The following is a 19742-nucleotide window of genomic DNA, read 5'->3' as shown; positions in this document are numbered from 1 at the left end:
AAAATCCATGAATTCACATGGTAGGATTTGTAAAGAATTTATTCGTAAATTAGGCTGGAAAATAAGTATTTGGTCACCTCAAACAAGGAAAATCTCTGGCTCTCACAGACCTGTAACGTCTTCTGGAAGAAGCTTTTCTGTCCCCCACTCGTTACCTGTATGAATGGCACCTGTTTGAACTCATCATCTGTATAAAAGACACCTGTCCACAGCCTCAAACAGTCAGACTCCAAACTCCGCCATGGCCAAGACCAAAGAGCTTTCGAAGGACACCAGGAAAAGTATTGTAGACCTGCACCAGACTGGGAAGAGTGAATCTACAATAGGCAAGCAGCTTGGTGTGAAAAAATCAACTGTGGGAGCAATCATCAGAAAATGGAAGACATACAAGACCACTGATAATCTCCCTCGATCTGGGGCTCCACGCAAGATCTCATCCCGTGGGGTCAAAATGATCATGAGAACGGTGAGCAAAGATCCCAGAACCACACGGGGGGACCTGGTGAATGACCTGCAGAGAGCTGGGACCAAAGTAACAAAGGTCACCATCAGTAACACACTACAACGGCAGGGAATCAAATCCCGCAGTGCCAGACGTGTTCCGCTGCTGAAGCCAGTGCATGTCCAGGCCCGTCTGAAGTTTGCCAGAGAGCACATGGATGATACAGCAGAGGATTGGGAGAATATCATGTGGTCAGATGAAACCAAAGTAGAACTTTTTGGTATAAACTCAACTCGTCGTGTTTGGAGGAAGAAGAATACTGAGTTGCATCCCAAGAACACCATACCTACTGTGAAGCATGGGGGTGGAAACATCATGCTATGGGGCTGTTTTTCTGCCAAGGGGACAGGACGACTGATCCGTGTTAAGGACAGAATGAATGGGGCCATGTATCGTGAGATTTTGAGCCAAAACCTCCTTCCATCAGTGAGAACTTTGAAGATGAAACGAGGCTGGGTCTTCCAACATGACAATGATCCAAAACACACCGCCCGGGCAACAAAGGAGTGGCTCCGTAAGAAGCATTTGAAAGTCCTGGAGTGGCCTAGCCAGTCTCCAGACCTCAACCCCATAGAAAATCTGTGGCGGGAGTTGAAAGTCCGTGTTGCTCGGCGACAGCCCCAAAACATCACTGCTCTCGAGAAGATCTGCATGGAGGAATGGGCCAAAATACCAGCTACTGTGTGTGCAAACCTGGTAAAGACCTATAGTAAACGTTTGACCTCTGTTATTGCCAACAAAGGTTATGTTACAAAGTATTGAGTTGTATTTTTGTTATTGACCAAATACTTATTTTCCACCCTGATTTACGAATAAATTCTTTACAAATCCTACCATGTGGATTCATGGATTTTTTTTTTCACATTCTGTCTCTCACAGTTGAAGTGTACCTCTGGTGCAAATTACTGACCTCTGTCATCATTTTAGGTGGGGAAACTTGCACAATCGGTGGCTGACTAAATACTTTTTTGCCCCACTGTATATGAACAGTATGATATAATATGGCCCCGTAAGAATGCTTTTAAGCTTTCCCAAACCGTACTATAGGCCATACCAGGCGTAATATTGGTTCTTATAAAGATATCAATTTGTTTGGAAAGATATTCCACAAACTCCTTATCTGACAAAGAAAGAGGATTGAGTCTCCAGGAGTACACAAAGGGTTCATCCAGGAAGCCGAGTTCCAAAACAAGTGGACTGTGATCAGATATTACTATGCTATTGTATTTACAAGTCTTGATATTGGGAAGCAATTTTTTGTCAACAAAAAAGTAGTCTATACGAGAATACGTTTGATGCACTGCAGAAAAAAAGGAATATTGTTTAGTGGAGGGGTAGAGGAATCGCCACGCATCAACAGCCCCATAGGTTTGTAAATATGACTGTAACACTAATGAGGATTTAGGGAGTGGAAGTCTTTTATCTGAGGAGCGATCTAGTACTGGATCCATAACAGTATTCATGTCCCCTCCAAGGATCAATTGGTGTGTATTGATCTGTGGAAGGGAATTAAGAAAGTCATTGAAAAAAGTTGAGTCATTCCAATTCGGAGCATATACGTTTGCTAAAATAAGTGAAGTATTAAACAGGGACCCTGTCACAACTACATAGCGACCATTTGGGTCAGCTATTGTGTGAGAGACTATAAACGGAGTATTCTTATTAATCAAAATTGCTGCACCTTTGGCTTTACCATTGAATTTGGAATGAAAAATTTGTCCAACCCAATTTCGTCTTAATCTGGCATGATCTGTATGCTTAAGGTGTGTTTCTTGAAGAAACGCTACATGTACTTTAAGATAAAGAAGATGAGAGAGTACCTTATTTCGTTTCACTGGGTGGTTCAATCCCTTCACATTCCAACTAATAAAGTTAACATGGCAGCCATTACTCACAGCAGTTGAAGTATCATCAACAGAAGTCATCACCATATAAGTACATGATGAAAAAGGCGGTTCCAAACGCAAATACCAATCCTATCATGGGTGTACACTGAAATGTTGCTGTTAACAATAATCTGAGCAAATAATATACAACAAAAAAGAGAAAAAGTAGATAAGTCCCTCCCACCCACCTCCCCGTGTTCAGTGTTGTCCCCAAACGACGCACACCAATTTCCCACAGCTCCCCTGCTTCTATTAAGAGTCCCAATCACCTTATTCATAACCACAGCCCCACATGAGCAGAAGCATCTGAACTATGAATCACACATGTAGTCCAAAACATATTCAAATTAGAAAGTCACAAAGTCCAACACAATAGAGTAAAATAATTAAGAGAAGGAAAGAGAAAAACTCCCACGTCAAATTTACCCGTAGCCGAAAAACGGACCTGTTTCACTTCTCATCAAAGCTGACCCCGGAGTCCCTTTTAAGTGACAAGTACTGGAATATAGTTAACCTCCCAGGAAACAAGGGCAAACTCACCAACATCTGAGATTTCTAAATGAACATTGAACATGAAACTAAGCTAAACCAAAGATCGTCCGTTTATTGATTGACAAAAATATAGTCACGATGGTATGAAAGTCCCGGTGGTTCTTATGAAATGTCATTCGGGAGATGACTCAAACTTGGAGTCAATGAAATCTTTCACTGCTTTAGGAGAGTCGAATACCTGTGTTTCTCCATTAAACGAGATCCAAAGCCGGGCAGGATAAAGAAGACCGTAGCGAACTCCGTCTTTTTTCCGTAGTAGTCCCTTCACCTCGCTGAAAGCAGCCCGGCGTCTGGCCAGGTCGGCGCTGTAGTCAGGAAAGATGAAGATCTGCTTCCCTTGAAACTCCAGCCGGCCTTTCTGTCTGGCTAAGCGCTGTATCCGCTTCTTCTCCTGGTAGTAATGAATGCGAACAATGAACGGCCGCGGTCGCCCTCCCTCCGTGGGCAGTGCAACCGCCGCCCGGTGAGCTCTGTCCAGGATCGGAGCCTGCTCCAAACCGCCAGGACCACCCAGTACAACGTGCAACAGATCAGCAACAAATTTAGTGGGATTCCCTTGTTCGGCTCCCTCCAGCACTCCTAATATACGCAAGTTGCATCGTCTTCCCCAATTCTCCAAGTCGTCCGTTTTCAGCAGCAACTTCTTGTATTGGTTACTCAGATCTGCGAAACATGTCTCCATAACTTCTAGCCGCTTGTCCAGATTATTCAAGCCTTCCTCGTGTTCGCCCAACTTCTCAGTACATTCGTCAAGAGTGGTTTGGATGGGCGAAATGGCTCGTTTAATTTCGTCCCGTAGGTTGTCATTTTCCTCTTGAATCACTTCTTTGACAATGTCGCGGAAAGCTAGCAGTGTCGCTGGGTCAACGGTAGTTTTGCTAGCGGTCTCTGAGCAGCTAGCCTGCACTCCTTTAGCAGACTGCTTAGGAGGCATTTCACTTCGAGATAAGGCAAAAAGACGGAAAGAACACCAGCTAAAACAATGCTGACTTTCTTAATAGAGCTTAAGAAATCTCTGAATTGGGCCACAATAGGTGAACCATAAAGTAATTTAACAGATAAATGGGACCTAGTGGTTTGCACGTCTACTCCATAACGCGCCCCCTAGTGGACCCCCCGAATTTAGACAGTTTTAACTCTCAGCATTCGTTTGGCTTTGGGACCTGAAGAGGCGGAGTTTAGGACCCAGATCACTCTGCGAGGCTCCTGACTACGGTAGCCGTAATGCTCCAGCAATCCATCAGGCTGTGCGGCTTCGTAGCTTAGCAAAGTTGCACTTTCTGAGCGCCGTGTAGCACATGAAATCGGTTCGAGGTCAGTGAGCACAACCAGGATTCATACATAAGGCGCACTGACAATTTTTGAGAAGATTAAAGGATTTTAAGTGCGGAAAATATGAAATACAGCGGTTCCTCGTTTATTGCAGGAGTTACGTTCTAAAAAGAACCCGCGATAGGTGAAATCCACGAAGTAGCCAACTTTATTTTTTACAATTATTATAGATGTTTAAAGGCTGTAAAACCCGTCACTGCACACGTTATACTCTTTTCTCAGACAGGCAGGAACATTTTCACACTCTTCTCTCTTGTTTAAACTATCACAGTTCAAACCTTCGTAGAAGTCCAGTGTTAAAGAATGAAACCAACGGCACCTGCTGGAGCCTTCGACGGTGCGAAACGATTCGTCAACATTGTTGTTTGTTGAGGAGAAAACGTACAAACATACAGTGCAGCACTTCAGAGTCACACTGCTAGGATCGAAGATTTACGTTTGACAAGCTGACCGCATCCTGTCCTGTACAGGAGACACGGCACACGATTGATTGACAATGGTCTACAGCCAATCAGGACGCAGAACACAATAAGCTGTAAAAAAAACCCCAAAAAACAGCATGCAGGAAAAAAAGGCGAAACAGCGAAAGGTGAACCACGTTATAGCGAGGGAGCGCTGTACAGAAGACAAGAACATATGGTGATAGATATCGTTACGGCACATGCTTCAAATTAGCCCATGGTATGGACTTTAGGCCACATCGCCCTGCCCTACTATAAACCTATAAAAATACAGTTACAAGTTGAAAACGTATGTGCCCTTTCCCGAAGCAGCCCCCAGTGCCTCACTGAAGTCTTTGTTGGCCTGACTCTGACCTGCAGGCCTCATGGTTCACATCCCTGGTTATGATCATCTGAAAATCCCCCACAGAGTTAAAAACACAGGAAAATAATGGTTTCATTCCCTGCTGAATGGGCAGCCTGGGAGGTAACAGAGGCGGAGTCATCTCCAACTCAACGGTGCTGCACCCACTCTGACAGGCTGATGTAAATGACAGAGTGGTCCACCCTACCTGCTGGGACAAAATGGCCCCCAGGCTCTGTTCAAGGTGTCCGTCTGCAGAATGAATGGGAGGGAAGCAGGGCTTCCCCACAGAGGGCCTTCTTTGCCTGTGGCACTGCTCCGTCCACTAGACCAGATCTGGGCCACCCTTTTGGTCAGGTCTGCAAAGTTCAGCACAAACTGGTGGTAGTAACCAGCTAGCCCGAAAGAACCGCGGCACCTTGGGATGCTGGCAGGATATGATGGCTGCCGTTTTATCCATCTGCAGGTGCTCCTGCGTGGCCACGTGGCACTGCAGTGGCTGGGGCTCTGAAAAAGTCGAACACACGTGACGAACCAAGCTGTACGGAGTGGAGAAGGACGCTTTTCCCTTCTGGAGACACGGCAATCTGCCAGCAGAAAAACAGTGCAGTGCCCAACCTGGGGCATAGGACACTGATCCTTCATGTACCCTGCAGTAGTCAACACTTCCTTCACTACAAGGACTATGTAGTGAAGGAAGATGATGTGCGACTCGTCTATTACTTCCATCTTCAGTATTTCAGCCATTTCTTTCTGCACCATCTTTCTTTTGTGTTCAGGGTCATGAACGCACCGTCACAAGGTGCGTAACAAAAGGCTCTATGAGGTGCAGCCACGCAGAGGGGAGAACACAGCTGTGTGAGACGGTCAATGGAGGGAGGGGAGCCTCTCTCCATCCTTTAAGGAGGTTGATGTGATACACCTGTGTGGCTCCTCCCCTGGCTGACAGGGTCACAGCAGTGATCTGTGGCAGTGGACCCACCAGTGGTATGTGCAGAAAGCCCCGTGACAAATAGAGTCACAAACAATATTGCCATGGAAACGCTAGCAATTGTCCACCGGTGCAAGGCCTAAGCCGTCCACTCCCGCCTGGTGGACATCTAGCTGGGTAAGCTGAGCACCACCAGCTGGGCACTGAAGGACAGCAGCAGGCTCAGCGCCCACTGAGTGCCCACTGAGTGCCCACTGAGTGCCTGGGGTACAGGCTGCAAGGCCAGATACAGATGGGTGGACCAAGTGTTGCATCCTTCACAGAGCTGCTGCATGAAGCAGAGATGACAGAGCAGCCCAGGAGGTAATAACCCAGGGAGTCAACCATGTGCCTGATTACAAATTCAGCAGGTGATCAAACAATTATTTGCACCATGACGACTCTAACATCTGTTCTTGTGTCACAACAGCATTTCCATTTGTTCCCATTTCATTCTGATCACACTGGTATAGAATCACAGTCCTAATGTTACATGTGCATGTCTGTGTCCAACAGAACTACTAGAATAAAAGTAGCACACACTCTTCTGGCTTCTACATCCTAACTGCAACATGCACTTTATTATTATGTGACTGTGTTATTGAGAGAAGTGATGCCTCAAAAGGGTTACGAATGCGTACGATGACCTACAAACATAAACAAAGATATAAACACGATTTATGAATCCAACATTTTTCCTCTTTGAAACACCTTTCTGTGCATACAAGCATGTAAACCTACACAGAGCATCCCTGTCACTTACAGAACCTCCATGCATGTGCACCAATCCCCCTGATATGCACAGACCACATTACATGCACGTCTCCCCTCTGTTATAAAACATACATTTAACAATTAAAAGCATTACACAGTAGAGTATGGAACTTCATATATGGTTTAAATAAACTGCTGCTACAAAAACTGATCAACATTGTGAAGTTTTCAGGATCAGTCAATAACCTCCTAAGACCCAAACTCTTCCACAGCATTTCTCTTTGTGCTGATTGGGACCTGATGAAGGTAAGAGCACAGGATTACCTGATTTTTGTTTCTGAGAAAAATGAAATGCACATGTGAGGACGTTCATTTTAATAGAACAGTGGCAGTATAACGTCTCGTACGTGGATATCAGGCCTTTGTAGAGCAAAACTCTGTATTTTGGTCTAGACAACCCAAAATATGATGTCCACATGTGGACGCCAGGTCCTAGGAGGTTAAGGTCATTAAGGTCATTGGTAGAAAGTCCCAGGGCTTAAATGTGGGCCTCTCCACCAGTCGCTCTTAGAACTGAAGAAGCTTCTCAGATGAGAGCTGACCCGTCCTGAAGAAACTTAAAGAAGTCCACATGTTAGCCTGCTACTACCAGAGAATGGCTAACATCACAGTGTTATTCCACATCACCTGGATTAGATCTATATTCAAACTATGCAGAGATTAGCATGTACTGACTCCAGAGGATGACCTGCAGTGATGTACAACCATCTGCAGCTGTGCACTGACTGACTTGTTCCAGCAGGTTATATTGTTTGTTTTATTTAAAACACAAATGAGCAGGAATAGAGAGGAAACTGTTTTACAGTTGGTGGACATTTATGGGTCTTTGTGAAGCTGGTACCACGAACCCCAATGTGATCTGGCGTATCAGGACACGTGTTTAAGGTTTTGTAAGTGAGCAGCAGGGTGGTTGGAGTAGTTTTGGACATTAGTGTGGACACAAAGGTTAGAAAATGATCCAATTCATCAAGCTGAACTGTAATGACCATTTATTCAGCTTTGGACGGACACATTAGTAAAACAGCTGTACCTGTGGTCCCTCTGTGTAAGTCCTCAAACACATCTGTAAAGCAGAGTTTATGCTTGTGGATCATATCGTACCATTCATTACACTAATGAGGTAAAGGTGTGGACTGGACCTATCAGGACACTGCATCAGAAACTAGACTGGGAGAGTGCCAGTGCTCTTCAGTACCTGAACGGGTAGGCAAAAAACGCCTCTACAGGTTGGTCTCCGTCGGGACAGCTGACTGTGAGGTGGGTTGTCCCAGTGTAACCTCCGATGGTGGCAAAGGCAAAGATTGAAAAGACCTGTTGAAGGCAGGAAAACAGGCATAAAGATGTGTCAGGCGAAGCAGGCACACACAGGGGGAGGCATTCATCTGAAAAACAGGAACTTCAATCTGGTTCAATAAGGATGCATGGGAGGAGACATCAAGCAAAGTCAACATTTATTCATAAAACGTATTTTCATAGCACTACATGTGTTGTTAAGGACCAGCTGTGGTCCCTGAGGACACAGGGATGGATGCACATCTTCCTCCCAGTTTAACACGACCCACTGAAACCATCTCATCATTTTCTCACAGCCTTCTGCATCTCCTCCTACTCCTTCCTGGCTGAAGTATGCTACAATATTATTACTTTTATTGTATAATATATTTGCTAAACAATATTTCTATAGTAACAATTTCCTGTTAATGAGAGTGCTGGAGGAATATTTAGGAGAAAGTAGCAGTACTGCACTATGAAAACATCACCATTAAACTGTGTTACTGTCAAACAGCATTACATGGTAAATGGTAAATGGCCTGCATTTGTATAGCGCTTTTCTAGTCCATAGGACCCCAAAGCGCTTTACACTACATTCAGTCATTCACCCATTCACACACACATTCACACACTGGCGATGGCAAGCTACATTGTAGCCACAGCTGCCCTGGGGCGCACTGACAGAGGCGAGGCTGCCGGACACAGGCGCCACCGGGCCCTCTGACATGGATCAATATCACCACCATGGATGTTTAAGGCTCACTGCACTAACCTCCTGTTAGTCTGTATGTAAATACATCCTGTTCTCTGACAGTTTGTAATGAGCTCCACACAAACAAAAGATGCATTTCTGCAATAAAACCCAGGAGCAGCGTATGACCCGACACACACTGCAGCAGCAGTGAGTGCTCTGTCACATCGTGGCATCAAGAATACCGGACACTTTGACTTGTTTTAATTCTAACCTGACTAGTTGGCAGAATGTAACAGAAAACACAAGATATTACTAAAATACATCATTCTTCCTACTATTTCTAATGTTACTTTTCACTATGTTACAGAGATCTGGGCCTTTTTGTTCATGAACCCTACAAGCTAAACTTTATCAACATTGTTCAAATTTCTACATGAAGCACTACATGTTTAGTTTCATACTAGGGCTGGGCCATATCACACCATTCACGGTAATACCAGTATAACGTCAGGCAACGATAAGAAAATGAAATATGGCGATAGAATATGGGTAAAACGCGCACATAGAGGAAAAAGCATGGCGGTGACGGAGAATGAGAAGGGCGAAAGCGGATCGTTTAGTGAAACAGATGAACCAGAACTGGTTTGTAAAAATGCTGCAGTGGTGTGGAACTGGTTTAGCTTTCGTCCGTCAGATACACAACAAAGCACATTTTTTGTAGAACATACAAGCGGCCGTCGTTATTACCGTGTTTGTCGGACTAAGGTGCTCGTCAATCTGGGAGTAATCTGGGTCCCAGACTCTGTCTGCTTCAGGTCCCAAAGTCAAACAACACTGCAGCATCACTGAGAGTTAAAAACTGTTTAAATTCTTCCATCTGTAATAAAACGATCAGCATTGCTGCTTTACCAGGTGTAACTATGAAGTTTAACTTCCAGGCATCCATGAAAACAAAAGTTATTACATTTAAGGAGTTAGAAGTTAGCAGGAAGCTAGCGGAAGTTAGCTCGCTAGTTTCGCTAGTTACCTAAGCATGATATTGCATGTTCTGACTGAGAGATTTCTGAAAAAATTCAAACGTACAGCTCTGCTATCACTTCCAACATAAATGAAGACAGGAAACTAAACAGCAGTGACGTTTGTAGGGTTACTGAAGTTGGGCTAGCTGGTATATAATGATGTGCTACGTGACCGCTAGCAACACAGCTATGTTAGCATAACATAAACAGTGAAGCTGGAGGACGAACACTAACACTTTTCCACTTATAAAAGTTAACGTGAAGGTTCCTGATAGTTAGAGACAAATGCAATCGCATGGCAGGATGCTGTAAACGGACCAAACTTCAGTCAGGAGAACAACTGAGATAATCCATCCACAATACGAGGTTAGTCATTAATATACTGCAACAACATGGGAATAGAGCAGCTGCAGAGAATTCAACATCAATGAATCAATGGTACAGAAGTGGAGGAAGCAAGAAGAATGAGTTTAATAAAGTTTGATTTATCTGACTGCTTTGTTTCGCTTAATGTGCCTTATAATCCCGTGCACCTTATGGTCCGAAAACTACGTACTGCACACTGCAGTTTAATGTTGCAAAGCACCTCTTTTTAACTTCAGTGGATATTATACATGGTTATGCTCAGGATATGTCAGCCCATTTCTACTGGAAATGCCTTTTGGTTAAACTTTCAGCAAGGAATTTGCATTTGCACTGTTACATTTTTATAAAGCTTTAATGTACATAAAAACCAGCTTCTTGTTTAAGTGAAAATAAATGGAAGGTTGTCTTTTTGCGCTAGTAATGTTGTGGAGTTGTATTTTGTCTCGCACCAATTATATCGTCAGTTATATTGTTATCGCAAATGTTCAAATATATATCGTGATCAATATTTTTGGCCATATCGCCCTGCTCTAGTTCATACCCTACATCAAGATATGTTCAAAAGCAGCTTTGCACTGAAATAATAGTGATCCCACAGGCAGGCTCACTGACTCTTACTCGTGCTACATCACCTATTAAACTGTAACACCTTATGATATAAACACTCGTCCTCCTTCCAGTACATCCTTCCTGCAATGACACGATTTTCTTTATCTGCCAAATCACTGAGATCCACTTCAGCACAACAGCTGCAAAGAAGAGCTGCAACACAGGAGCAGAGCCTTGAAACGAACGGCTCTCTGTGCTGCAGTATAGACACCGAGTTAAACTCCCCAACCACAGACGCAGGAACTTCGCAGCCATTAGGCTGGCTGAGGATTTTCAGGAATGAGTTTCATCTTTCAGGTGTATCAGGTTCTCCACTACATTTCTCAGCTCATCTCAGCCTTGCTTGACCCACCCCAAATAAAGCCTCGGGGGCAGACCCCTGTCCACACTTCGCTTTAAACAAAATCCTACATTCGTATGTAGTATATCGAGGAGATAGATGTCAAAGGTCACCTAAAATCAGACCCCGCAGGTCACGCTAGCAAAAACAGCCCGAACACTGGCTCTCTGACAAACTCACGTTCATGTTTACAAGGTGTGGCATAGACAGCAGTCTGACATTCAGTGGTGTCACTGTAACATCTTCCATGCAGAGGAATGCAGCTCCAAGGCCCACAATGCCATGAAACAGCACTCAGCCCGCTGTGTAGGAAGCAGAGATGTTCCAGGACTCATTCTTACTCCACTAACCACCACAAACTAAAACACTCAGATATTCAGCTAAATTAGAGAACAGTGTACATTACTGTTACAGCACCATGTGACCTGCTCTACCACCTGAGCTACAGCCACCACTTCCCAGTTTGGTCCCAGCTGCTGTCTTGACTTGAGTGTAGAACAAGGCTCAAACAAACAGAAGCAAAAACAAATGAAAACCCTCAAAGCTAAGTCGGACAGCGTGGCGTGAAGGCACAGTTCTGTTTCACCCCTGCACCCCTCCATCCCTGTCACCTGTCCAAATTGACTCCTGTGGCCGTCAACTTCTTCTGAATGACAATTTCAGCAGGTCGTAAACAAACCTTTGGACTATCAGAACAAGCTAAGCTAGTGGATGTTAGACTACGTTCACTCTGCAGGTCTTAATGCTCAATTCCGATTTTTTGATCAAATCCGATGTTTTTGTCTGCTTGTTCACACTACAAATAAAATGCGACAGCAAACGCGCTCTAGTGTGAACGCTCAGAGCGCCCGCATGCGCAAAAGCAGACGTCACACACAACGCGCTCTGCTTAGACCCAGAGCAGCAGTATGTTTGACTGATGGCCTTAATATAAAGACTTCGGACTTCACGTTTCCCAATTTTTGCTTTAAGTTATTTTGTTATTTACATAATAATGTGAATAACCTAATAATGATCCTTATTGCTGTTTTAGAGGAGCGCTGCTTCAAAGGATAGCTGCAGATTTCTGTCAGAATCTGCAGATTATACAGGACAAATAAAATGTTCACGTTTCTCCAACGTTGTCTTCCCAGCAGTCTCACCGGATGGCCAGGATGCGTTCGCGATGTCTTATCGGGCGCTTCTCCGGAGCTGATAATTGGCGTCTGTCTTGTGTCAGTGACGTAAAAGACGGATTTAATGCGACTTGACCGTTCACACAGCAGTCGCTTTCTAAAACATCAGATATGTATCGGATTCAGGACCACATACGAAAGTGACCCAGATCGGATTTGTGCCGTTCACACTGTCACACCATGATGGGATAAGATGGGTCGCATAGGGTCAAAAACATTTTCGGATTTGAAAAATTGGGATTTGATGCGCTTTCGCCTGCAGTGTGAACGCAGCCTAAGACTAATTCATGTCCTCCAACAGGCTCTTTATGCTTTTCATCGCTCTACTTTCTCACTGCCAAAAAGTGACTAGTTGAAAGTAGGGCTGGGCGATATATTGACTTTTTAAATATATCAATATATTTTTATATGAGATGTGACAATATCCTTTATATCGATATAGTCTATGTTACGTTATAATTATAGTTGTGGAGCTGCAAGTTTGCCTCTCTTTTGTCTCTGCACTGCGTTACTCCGCCTCTCCTTCACTGAACAGAACCTCCCCCCTCGCTTCTCCTGCAGGCAGGACGGACACGGCAGCTGCCTCAGAGGAGCTGCTCGGTAAAAAGAAAACAGTTGGACATTTAGTGCTGCAGCGTGACGTTAACGCCGTAACTGCATTAACGGGGCAAATCTCTGTTAAGGAGTTACCGCGGATCGCCCCGTGCGTGGGGCTGCACGGCGTCAACGTGTTAACGAGCTAACCGCGCTAACGCCTAAAATCCTTTCATTTTCTCAAAAATCGACAGCGCGCCTTATGTATGAATCCTGGTTGTGCTCACTGACCGCGAACCGATTTTATGCGGCACACTGCGCTCAGAAACCTTTCAGGTTTAGACATTAGCTTTGCTGAGCTATGGAGCCGCAGCGCTTGATGCATTGTTGGAGCATTACGCTGAGGAGCCTCGCGGAGCGATACGTACTCTGCTTCAGCGTAATGTTACCGTACTGAGTGCATAAGGGCCATAAACGGCTCCTGTTCAGCGGTGGTTACAGAGAGGATCACGCAGTAGACCCTGGGAACAGAGCAGCTGCTTGTTATTCTGCTCAGCCTCTGGTAGTTTACATTTTGACTGCACAGCTTTTTGTTATGCACAAAAACAGCACTGTTTCATTTATGGAGCATGATTATTTAATAAATGCTGATCATTCTGAGTAATGTTTTCTTGTACATCTGCGCTGTATGTTAATAAAAGTGTGACATCTGGGACACAGTGTGACTAAGAACTCTGTTCTTACTTTATGGCTTTAAAAAACATGAGTATATCGCCATCCAGCTAAAGATGAATGAATGAATGAATGAATGAATGAATGAATTTTGGGTCATATCACCCAGTTGAATGTAATCTAAAGCAGAGAACGAGGTCAGTGGGCCCTGCCATTATCTTTACAGGCTAACTGACGCATCGCTAACCGGACTGACCCTCGGCCAAACCCCTGCAGCCCAAAAACTCGGCGCTCAACTGTTTCCCACCAGACCACCGAACCCACGGCTTTGAAATGTCCTCGGTGAAGGAGAATCATCTGTGACGGCCTCGCAACTAACAGTGGACTCACTGGCTCCACTATAAAGGACCCAGAGCCTGTAGTGATGAGCCGGCTGTTGCTAACAGTGTGGTGAACACGCTGAGGGGCGGGCTTATTAGTTGTGTAATCTCATTGGTACAGGGTTATTTGATGCCCCATGCTGGTACATTTTGGCGTCCTAAACGTTATGCAGCCATTCTTCACCGTTGTTGAGAAACGCCATCGATGTGTTCATCTAGGTTCATCTTTTGTTAACACTATTAGAAGGACATTGCGGATACAAGTGGCCCGTCTCTGAAAGGCGGAGTGGACTCTGCGTTAGCAGTAGGGTGAGGAGTTGAGTCATTTGGGGGGACTGAGATAGAGCTGCTGCTCCTCCACATGGAAAGGACACGGCTAAGGCTGACAGCAGCCGTCCCATGGTACATGGAAGCAAAGACTGAAAGTGGCCGTGGGATGTACGAGAACACGTTCATTTCAAGGCTTCTGTAACACTTTTCAGACTGAAAGCATGTTTGAGATATTTTATAAAAAGCTTTGTTCACAAGCCAACACAAATATAGATGGTCAGTAAGGGTCTGAGCCACAGGCCTGAGGCTGGGTCTATCTATTAATGAAAGGCCTGGTTTTCAGCAGTGAAAGCCTGCATGGAAGCACAGGGCAAAGCTCCAGCCGCACAGACACACATGCTCATAAACATGAACACACACCACCTCCTCATCCAGGGGACCAAACAGCGTCAGCACTCTTGTTGTTTGCTGTCAGAAAGACTCCAAGGACAGAGGAACAGTGATTTACATTTATCAAGGAGGATGCGGCAACACCGCCAAGTTCTTCCACGACAAATGAAGAGCGTCTCAAACGCTGCATGTGAACGTCTCCCACACCACAGAACACGTCAAATACCCGTCTTAGCTCGGGTGGAGTACGGCCGACAGGTCGGACAGCCACTTCGGTGCCACTGAAGTCTTGTTAATGCTCGCTCGCGAACACTAATCTTCTTCACTAACGGGGACCTGGATCTGATGCTGGTGAGGGGAACCTGGCAGAGAGCCGGTGAGTCCAGCTGTTTTATTCAGCTTTTACCTTCGGACTGTGAATATCTTAACATGCTGAGGAAGACTGCGCGTGGTGGTGGAGTGGCGGCTGTTTTAGGAAGAAGCTGCCCTGCAAGCATCCCCGCCCCACACTCGGTGCAGCTGTGTACAGACCTCCGTAATATCCCAAGGACTTTGTTCAAGACTTTTCACACTTTTTAGCTGGTCTCGTACTTTGATAAACCTGAATTGTTGGAGATTTTAATATTGATGCGTGTTGCCCCTCCAGTCTGCTGGCCAGAGATCAGTCTGATAAGACTGTCTGTGTCGGGGCCTAAACAGGCTCATACATATTGTGCTGTCTCTACAGTTACCGGTCCTAAACATGAAAATATGTTGCCATCCATCCATCCATTCGCTTCCGCTGATCCTTTTCAGGGTCGCGGCGGGCGCTGGAGCCTATCCCAGCTGTCATAGGGCGAGAGGCGGGGTACACCCTGGACAGGTCGCCAGTCTGTCGCAGGGCCAACACACAGAGACAGACAACCATTCGCACTCACATTCACTCGCACATTCACACCTAGTGACAATTTGGATTTTCCAATTAACCTATCCCCACAAGCTGCATGTCTTTGGACGGTGGGAGGAAGCCGGAGTACCCGGAGAGAACCCACGCAAACACGGGGAGAACATGCAAACTCCACACAGAAAGACCCCGACCGAACTCAGGACCTTCTTGCTGTGCGGCAACAGTGCTAACCACTGTGCCACCGTGCTGAAAATATGTTGCATTTGATATATTTTTATCTCACACCTCTTATTCCAACACATCGTTGTAGTGTGTTTAACCCATCTGCAACAACAATTTTCTATTGCTTTTAAAAACGTTGTAAGATCTCCCCTCGGCTTTGGTACATCTCATTTTTATAATAAATGCAAAACTGTCCTTGATGAGGTTGCTGCTTTACAAACTATGAGTGTGAAACCACAACCGGACCCGTGGATAAATGACACCACTCGTTCAGCCAGACGAGAGAGCAGGACGGCTGCAAGCGGAAAGACGACGTCGTTTCCCATCCTGAGCGACCGTCTGTAACAGCAGAAGAGTCCATGTTTTTCTGATGTTGTTGAGCTCCAACAATCCTCTGGGTCTTTTTTCAATGACTGACTCTGCTCTGAATATTTCCCAGTTCAGTTTGTTATCAATAAGATAAAACAGCTGCCCTCACACGACCTTTCTAAAATATTCACCAGCCGTTTTTGATCAGTTTGAGCCTGTGTGCCTTGATCAGATGGAGGAACGATGTAATGGCATGAAGACGTCATTTTAAGATATATATTCTCGATTCCTCGGTCCCCTCAGAGTCCAGGCCTATCTCAGAGCTTCCCTTCCTCTCAAAGATTTGGGAAAAGATTGTGTTTGTTCAGCTGCAATCTTTTGTAAATGGACACGATGTTCTTGAGAGGTTTCAGTCTGGTCTTCAGGCTCTTCACAGCACTGACACTGACATTCGAACGTATCGCGATATATATCGTGTACTGTGATACAGCCAAAGAAATATCGTGATATTAGATTTCTATTCTCATAGCAGCCTAGTTCTGCTGGAGGTTTCTTCCTGTTAAAAGGGAGTTTTTCCTTCCCACTGTCGCCAAAGTGCTGCTCATAGGGGGTCATATGATTGTTGGGTTTTTCTCTGTATCTATGAAGCGCCTTGAGGCGACTTTTGTTGTGATTTGGCGCTATATAAATAAAATTGAATTGAATATCGCCCAGCCCTGCTCTGAACCTCTCCTGAATGACTGAACTCCGCCTATCACAGAATACATCCACCTTTCCAACAAAGGCGTGGATCTTAGATGTCCAGTAGTGTTAACAATAAGATCCAGCTAGATTAACAGATTTATGTCGATCTATTCAGTGAATCGTAGCAGCCCTAATATTTACTTTATCTACTGAAGACATTCTTAGTTACTGTGCATACGCTTTCTGTCAACATGCCATGCTGTCTCATGGTGCTGCTCTTTATAAACAGGGTCCGCAGGTGCGCATGCGCTGTCAAAATAAAAAACGCGCACCAGATAAGAAGTTGCAACGCACGTTTGCGTACATAAGATTTTCTGGAGGAGGACAGACATTTGTTTAGAACTCTTAGAGATGTTGAAGAAGCTCCTTTAAGCAATTACTGTGATGTTCCTCCACCTCCAAAGAAATGCCAGGAGGAGTCCGAACCACAAAAGAAGCGCGTATTCTCAGAAAAGTGGTTGCAGGAGGTGAGCTGGCTTCAAACAAATGATGAACGCACAGAGATGTGGTGCAGAATGTGCCGTGAAAATCCCACTCTAGTGGACAAAAACACTGCCTTTTATATAGGAACTAAAAACAGCGCATGCACACCTGCGGACCACTTATGTGCAGCCCTGCTTATAACCTCTCTGTGATGCTGGGGGGTCGGCAGGGTCAGGTTTGGATGGACAGCATCACTCTGTAACTGATTCTAAAGAGTTTGAAAAGAAAAAGCCAAATAAATCGTGTCTTTAAGACAATGACCCACAGATGATGTAATTATTGTCCGATTCTACATATCAGGTGTAATTGTAGGTAGGGCTGTTCGATGTAACGATATATAGCGGACGACGATATAAAAACGTCGTTTCATTTCACGCTATCGTTTGTTTCGTGGTGTCGCAAAATAAACTGTTTACGGCGATATTTTTTCATGTTCTGATGTCACTGTAGGGCCTACATTCATTTCTTAAAGGTCTCTCTTTCTCTTAGATTTAATACAACCACACTACGGACGACAAGCGCCTGTTTTTACATGTTGTCGTTAGCAACAACGACGGTAACACCATCACGTGGCTCCGCTGTCCGCTTGTTTGTTTTCCACATAAACCTTTCACAATAAAGCTCAAGATCCTGTTGAGACTTTTCAAAATAAACTGAATCATGTCAAAGATGCAGATTATTTACGGATGAGAAGCAACAAAGAGCCGCCAGGTGCTAAAAATAAAGCTCAGACTCAAACTTTGAAAGAAAACGGCGCCGTTACAACTTGTGTCTAAACATGTGTCGTTTCATGCATCGTTAAAACACTCGACTCAGCTACACGACGCACAGCTGGAAACACTTCACGCAGGTCGAGCTGCCCGAGATTCACAGACTTTACAGAAAATGTAACATGTTTGTGATTTATATCGTTACCGGACGATGGATGTCTGATATCAGGATATGAGACTTTGGTCATATCGCACAGCCCTAATAACAGATAGCACAAAAGTCCTCTGTGTTAACTTCAAAGAGTTCACACTGGTGTTGACTGTCTGCCTTAAATATGTAAAACAAATGCAACTACAAACCAACTACACAGCGTCAGCTCTGAACACAGCACAAACAGCCAAATCTCTGCTAGCTGTAGCTCAGGAGGAAGGGCAGGTAAACCACTAACTGCAAGGCTGATGCTTTGATTCCCGGTGGCTCCAGTGCCAGCTCTGAATGCCAAAGCTTGCTGGGTGAGATACTTAACCTCAGGTTTTCCTCCAATGCACAAATTTACTATTCAAATGTTAGACAGCACATGTGCGAATGGGTGTACGAGGCTTTGTTTCTCTTCTTCCAGGCTGATTTTCATCTTTCAGATTAGAATGTCTGGCAAGCAAATAAAATATTGTCAATAATAAATACAAGACTGTATTTATGGGCTTTTGTGTCGAGCTGTTAGGAAACAAAGGGTTTATATATATATGATTCACAGGTCAGTGTTAAACAGCTGTAACAAAGAAAGCCATTTATAAATGCTCAGCTATGAGACAGCTGCCGTCTGTCAACAAACCAGGGCGGCTCAACACTTTGGCACAGTGGATAATTCTGCTGGCTCTTTGTTTACGTTGTTGAAACAAACATTACTGTGCATTCCAATGGAACCCACTGACAGGAAAAATCAGCAGATCCGACCTTAGAGTCATTTAAACAAGTCCGCGCGTGGATTTGGTGGTGCTCAAAATACACAGAGCACCACCATATGTGCAGGCACACAGGGCTCAATCCTAATGCGTTTCTTTCCTTCATGATCAGTCTATTCGGAGTCAAAGGGCAGTTGCGCTCAAACACAAGTGAGATTTACAGCTTGATCCAACACAAGCCAAGCAGCTGCCACTCCACATCAAATTCACCCCACGGTTCAACAACAGCAGGTACCAGCCGCACTGGGAGTGCCACAGTGGGATTCCCCAGTCCTACACATAATCAGGTGTTATGGTGTGATAAAAGCGGACACCCTGTTCTAGGTTAACATGAGGAAACTGAGAAATAAAACTTACCAGTTTTATTACTGGTGCCAGGAACATGGACAAATGACTCCTAGGAGACATCGCAGCGAATATTCGACACTTCACGCTGATTGGGATGAATAATGTACAAAGACATGTTTGTGACAGTGCTTACCCATTCGAGGACACGAATAAATCCCAAAGGCTCCTTCAGCGGTCCAAGGTCCAGAGAAAACCCAGCCATCGCTTTCTGTGCACCAAAGACACGCAACCAGGTATAAACGAAAAGTACCTCTGCAAACGGCGAGACGTGTTGGTCACCTTGCAGCTAACTGACGCTGCCCTGGTTAAAGCAGCTGCATGCTAACGCTAGCTCACGTCAACTTAAGCACTTTAAAAGACTCACAAACCTGAACAGTGTCCATCGAAGTGTGTAAAAACTAGCAGTCAGTGTCCCGGTACTACTTTTGTCAGTTTGCATGGAAAGCTAACTTCAAGTTGCTCCGTCTGTTTTCTGCCGACGACATAGGAGCTAACAGCAGGGGGCAGTCTCAACTGTGCACGGACTAGTGATGCGC

The 19742-nt window shown here is 44.9% G+C and overlaps 1 protein-coding gene across 2 annotated transcripts in view; it reads right to left on the bottom strand.

Moving 5' to 3' along the window:
* The window catches only part of sypl2a (synaptophysin-like 2a), a 42198-nt gene extending 22484 nt beyond the window's left edge, over positions 1-19714 (bottom strand). For both annotated transcript variants that reach the window (XR_014906190.1, XM_085352938.1), the window contains exons 1-3: positions 19575-19714; positions 19340-19414; positions 8016-8131 (exon numbers count right to left, since the gene is read on the bottom strand). Coding sequence is in view for 1 of the 2 variants with exons in the window: in XM_085352938.1 (XP_085209064.1) it covers positions 8016-8131; positions 19340-19414; positions 19575-19589 (206 nt within the window). In the remaining variant the exon portion in view is untranslated. The remainder of the gene's footprint in view (positions 1-8015; positions 8132-19339; positions 19415-19574) is intronic.
* Between the last annotated feature and the right edge of the window lie 28 nt (positions 19715-19742).

This window comes from Diplotaxodon limnothrissa, linkage group LG5 (genome assembly GCF_057381915.1).
Source record: "Diplotaxodon limnothrissa isolate DT_005_m linkage group LG5, D_limnothrissa_male_GT1.1, whole genome shotgun sequence".
Lineage (NCBI taxonomy): Eukaryota > Metazoa > Chordata > Actinopteri > Cichliformes > Cichlidae > Diplotaxodon > Diplotaxodon limnothrissa.
The sequence above is the reverse complement of the archived record's forward strand: the minus strand, read 5'-3'. Positions and strand labels throughout refer to the sequence as shown.